This window comes from Diadema setosum, chromosome 19, assembly GCF_964275005.1.
Source record: "Diadema setosum chromosome 19, eeDiaSeto1, whole genome shotgun sequence".
Taxonomy (NCBI): domain Eukaryota; kingdom Metazoa; phylum Echinodermata; class Echinoidea; order Diadematoida; family Diadematidae; genus Diadema; species Diadema setosum.
Genome location: NC_092703.1, coordinates 21,065,460 through 21,069,822, shown reverse-complemented (window position 1 = coordinate 21,069,822; position 4,363 = coordinate 21,065,460). Strand labels below are relative to the sequence as shown.

General features: G+C 38.2%; 1 protein-coding gene across 1 annotated transcript; it reads right to left on the bottom strand.

Annotated features, from left to right (window-relative positions):
- Positions 1-1,959: 1,959 nt before the first annotated feature.
- On the bottom strand, positions 1,960-3,878 carry LOC140243083 (uncharacterized). The gene is made up of 3 exons (XM_072322818.1): positions 3,651-3,878; positions 2,693-2,882; positions 1,960-2,204 (listed from the first exon to the last, which is right to left on the bottom strand). The coding sequence occupies exons 1-3, from the start codon at positions 3,876-3,878 to the stop codon at positions 1,960-1,962; spliced, it is 663 nt and encodes a 220-aa protein (XP_072178919.1).
- Positions 3,879-4,363: the final 485 nt, after the last annotated feature.

The following is a 4,363-nucleotide window of genomic DNA, read 5'->3' as shown; positions in this document are numbered from 1 at the left end:
GAAAGCGACGGAGAAAGTGACAAAATGGAATTGCTGATAGCGGAACTTATTATCTGTTCTGTGAAGGCACGTATAAAAGTATACAAATTCGCAATAAAAGAAGCATGGGATGTGATGTGGAATGCCCCGAAAGATGCGACCTAACATGCCTAAGAAGAATCAATAGCATCGTGCTTACAAAATAAGACCTACATACTTCAAAAAGCAACAAACAAACAAACAAACAAACAAACAAACAAACAAACAAACTTAAATAGTTTCTTTCTGTTACATTATAAGACTTAAGGAGGAACGATTTCAATTAAACGAATGCTGTGACGGAGCATTTTTTATATGTGGACTGAGGGAGTTCCATGAATCTTGGACCTGTATAGATAAATGTCTGCTGAGCTAACACAATTCTAAGCAGGGGCAAATGAAATTCATTTGACTGTCTAGTTGGATAACTATGGTATGTCAGGTTACGAGGAAACATGGAATCAAATATAAGCGGGAGACAGTTATTATTATAACTATACATAAATTGTCCTAAATGAAATAAAAACAAATCTTTAATTTTCAAAATCTTATTTTCAAAAAACAAAGAAGCTGTATGAGAGCAAGGACCGGCATTACAAATGATTCGAAGTGCCTTCTTTTGTAACAGTAAACCCTATCCAATAGTCTTTTATGCGTGTTTCCCCATGCTAAAATTCCGTAATTTAGATAAGGTAATATCAAAGACAAATACAGTATGAATTATGAGTGTTGGGGAAGAAACAACTAAGCTTATTGTTAACGCCTATAGTGTATTACGTGAAATGATTTTACAAACATTATCTCTGTGAAATTTCCAGGAAAGTTTATTATCTTCTGTAATTCCAAGAAATTTTGTATATGAAACACTTTCTAAAGCAGTGTCATCAAAATAAATATCCATATTCAAATTATCTAGATTGTTACTAAAAACATATACTTGGTTTTATTGATATTCAGGGACAGCTTATTAGCTCGTATCCAATCACGTAAATTTTGTAACTCAGAATTTACTGTGTGCACAACATTTATTTGGGTCTTCATGTGAAAAAAAAAAAAACATATTTGAGTCATCGGCGAAAAGTATGAATGAAAACACTTGGGAGGAAGCACAAAAATAATTAATATAAACAATAAACAACAGCGGGCCCAATAAACTACCTTGTGGCACGCCACAATTAAATTCTTTCATATCAGAGTTATAATTGTTTATAGAAACATATTGTTTACGATCAGTTAGATACCACTCCAAGGCCTTCCCATGTATACCAAAGTGGGACAACTTATAGAGCAATATATTATGATTTAGAGTGTCGAAGACCTTGGAGAAGTCCAGGAAGATACCAATCAAATGAGAGTGATTATCTAAAGCATGTGCTACTTTATCAACAAAATTCAAAATGCATGAGAGGTGCTATGCTTTTCTCGGAAACCAAACTGGGAGTTTGTTAGAACACAATGCGTCTTCAAAAAATTCGTTGTTCTTTTATATATAATTTTCTCTAGGATCTTTGATAAACAAGATAATAAAGAAATAGGTCTATAATTACTTAAGTTATCTCCATTCTAAAATATAGGAATAACTTTGGCTATTTTCATTTGCTCCGGAAACTGACCATCTAACATTGACAAATTAAAGATATATACCAAAGGATCCACAATAGAATATATATCTTGGGTTTAATTATGACATTACGGTGTATTCTTTACATAATAATAAACAAGCATACCGCTGTCCATATTGTTACAAACGATATTTCCAGATTACTGATAACAGACCAATCCTCGTCATTTGTCCCTCGGGATTTCAGTGCATGATGATGGGTACATAACGTGGCTAAATTATCCCTCCGAAATGGACTACTGACTTATCACAACAGACTGTCCTTTGCCACGTATAAGCAAACATAAGGTTTGAATATTTTCACGATATAGGTAGACTTATCACTTTGCTACTGTAAAAATTCTTTTTAACCCACAACACCGAAAACGGCGAGTCAACTTCCACAGCTCGGCGCGCACGCGTCGATTCATGCAGGAGTACACCAAGGGATCTAGAACAGCGTTGCAGTATCCCAGCCACATGGTGAACACGCCAAACCAGTGATCTTTGCTGACCCGGATGTAATCTAAGTGGAACAGGAGGTATGGCGTCCAGCATAGGATGTTAGTGAAGACGAGGACAGCCCCTGTAGGGATGACGGTATTATCAACGAATAGTTGGACCTCTTATCGTGTAGACTTTTTAGAGACGTAAAATTTACGTTGAGTAAAATCTCAATAGCTTAACATTTTTTTTTCACATTCGTCCATGCCGAACTTATGAAAAAACAGGAAACAAGTAAACTGGGTGTCTGAAGCTGACCCTTCTTAATGTAGTCATAGCAGAATGAACATGAAAAGATATATTTTAAAAAAGAAGAAGTTTGCTAAAGATAAATGTGATTCCCGATGGGAGGGGAGCACTGCGTGATAATGTTCGTTGACCAATTTCCTGTCGTTATAATAGTTATTTGTCTTTGAAGCTCTTATATGCAGAACACCGCAAACCCCCCCCCCACCAAAACAAACAAACAAACAAACAGATGGTGGGTATATACAAATTGTATATATTCCCTCATCTTTACTTCATTTCATCTACGTTGCGCTCATTCGTCTTGCTTATAATTATTCTCACCCACTCTTGCAACCCGACTATGAGCCCGGTGGCGTCGACGTTGGATCCTCCTTGAATCTGCTTTTCTCTTTGCTGTGACGTGTGGCACAGGAACATCTTCCTCTTTGTTGCCATGGTGATCTGCCTCAACATCGTCGAAGGATGGATCATCTTTGGATGCACGCGTTGGCGTTTCCATCTGATCAATTGTCTGTGAGACATAAACAGATACAACATGTGACAAAATCATAAAGAGCACTTGGCAAACGGTATTGTAGTCACCAAAGTACGATACTGACGATCGAGATAAGCTTAAGAAAGAGATGCGAAGAAGAGAACGCGAGACTCGGGAGTCGGGTGGTTTTGACCCTCTATTTCATAACCCAGGGAGCAGAGGAAAAGGAAGACATTAACATAAGTGTACATGCTCAAGAGTTATGTTCAGTAAATAAGCATCGTTTAGATTTGGACATGTTCTGACACTACCCTTGTCATATAGCTAATAGCAATCATGCTCATGTGAGATTAGAATGACAGTCCTGAGAACATTTAATGAACCGAAACTTGTACTGACTGAATTCCCATGCATAACTTGATCCCTGGATTGTTACTGAAGTGGGGGTCATAATTTAGGTTAAGGATTTTATTATCATATCGGCCTTGTAAAGGAAGCAAGTACGCTGCGCTCTTTCATAACGCTGTAGAAAGTGAAAATACAGTGTATTTTATATTTTCTTTATATTTTCCTTTTTCTTTCCACTATTGTGACATCACGAACTGTTGCGGTCTTATCCAGCGATGGCGTTGCGTGTAGTTAGCCGAAACTTCACATGACACAACTTCTGGACAGTTTGTCTGATTGTCCTCAAACATCACTAATGTGTTGTTTATCAGTATTTTCTGCATTCCCTGTATTCATTTGGGGTAAATTTAGCCTTAACTCTGCCAGGATTTACTAAAGAATTCATGTAGGTTATACCTGACTGCGTGACCGGTCTACATCAGCGGAAGGAACGCTAGAATTTAGAGTGAAAGTGGACCTTGTAACATCGTGGCTGTTGAGACGTATCCCCTCTCTCCTCAAGTGAATGGTGATAACGGCATAGAAAACGATGAGTGAGGGAACGATTATGCCATAATTCAGCACCACGCAGCCGATTTGAAATCCCTTGTTAGTCCAGATTGGCGTACAGTGTTTGGTGTACATGTTGTATCTAAACTCGCTTAGCCAGCCCGTTATTGGTATGGTAGCCACGAGAAAGCCCACTGCCCACGACATGCCGATCATGATGCCGATGCGAAGTCGTTTTGGCGGGGATCGACGCGACGAACAGACGATAATGAGGAATCGATCGAAGGCGATAGAGAATATCAGTGGGAAATTGGTGAATGAAAATCCAGTCGAGAGAAAACCATTAGCCTGCAGAATATAAGCGACAATGACATCGGTAAACGTATTTATGAGCGATACTCTTATGTTCTTACATTTATCAACAGGTTATAGTAACAGACAATTTCCCCTTGGTCTTCAGATCGACAAAGACTCATGTAGGACACGCCGAAAAGTTGTCCTTTTTGTAATTGATGGAGGGTGGATAGACAGCAAAATGAAAGAAAAATGGACAGAGGTTGCTTACAATTGGTTATCGTTGAAGAGGGGAAAGAATGAACGTGGTTTCAATTTGTCGGGAG

Bases quoted from the DNA above. Each gene is read 5' to 3' on its own strand.
- LOC140243083 (XM_072322818.1), bottom strand. From the start codon at position 3,878: ATGTACACCAAACACTGTACGCCAATCTGGACTAACAAGGGATTTCAA. The intron at 2,883-3,650 runs GTATAACCTACA...TATGTCTCACAG, and splicing joins TAGACCGGTCACGCAGTCAG to ACAATTGATCAGATGGAAAC. The intron at 2,205-2,692 runs GTGAGAATAATT...TCATCCCTACAG, and splicing joins TAGTCGGGTTGCAAGAGTGG to GGGCTGTCCTCGTCTTCACT.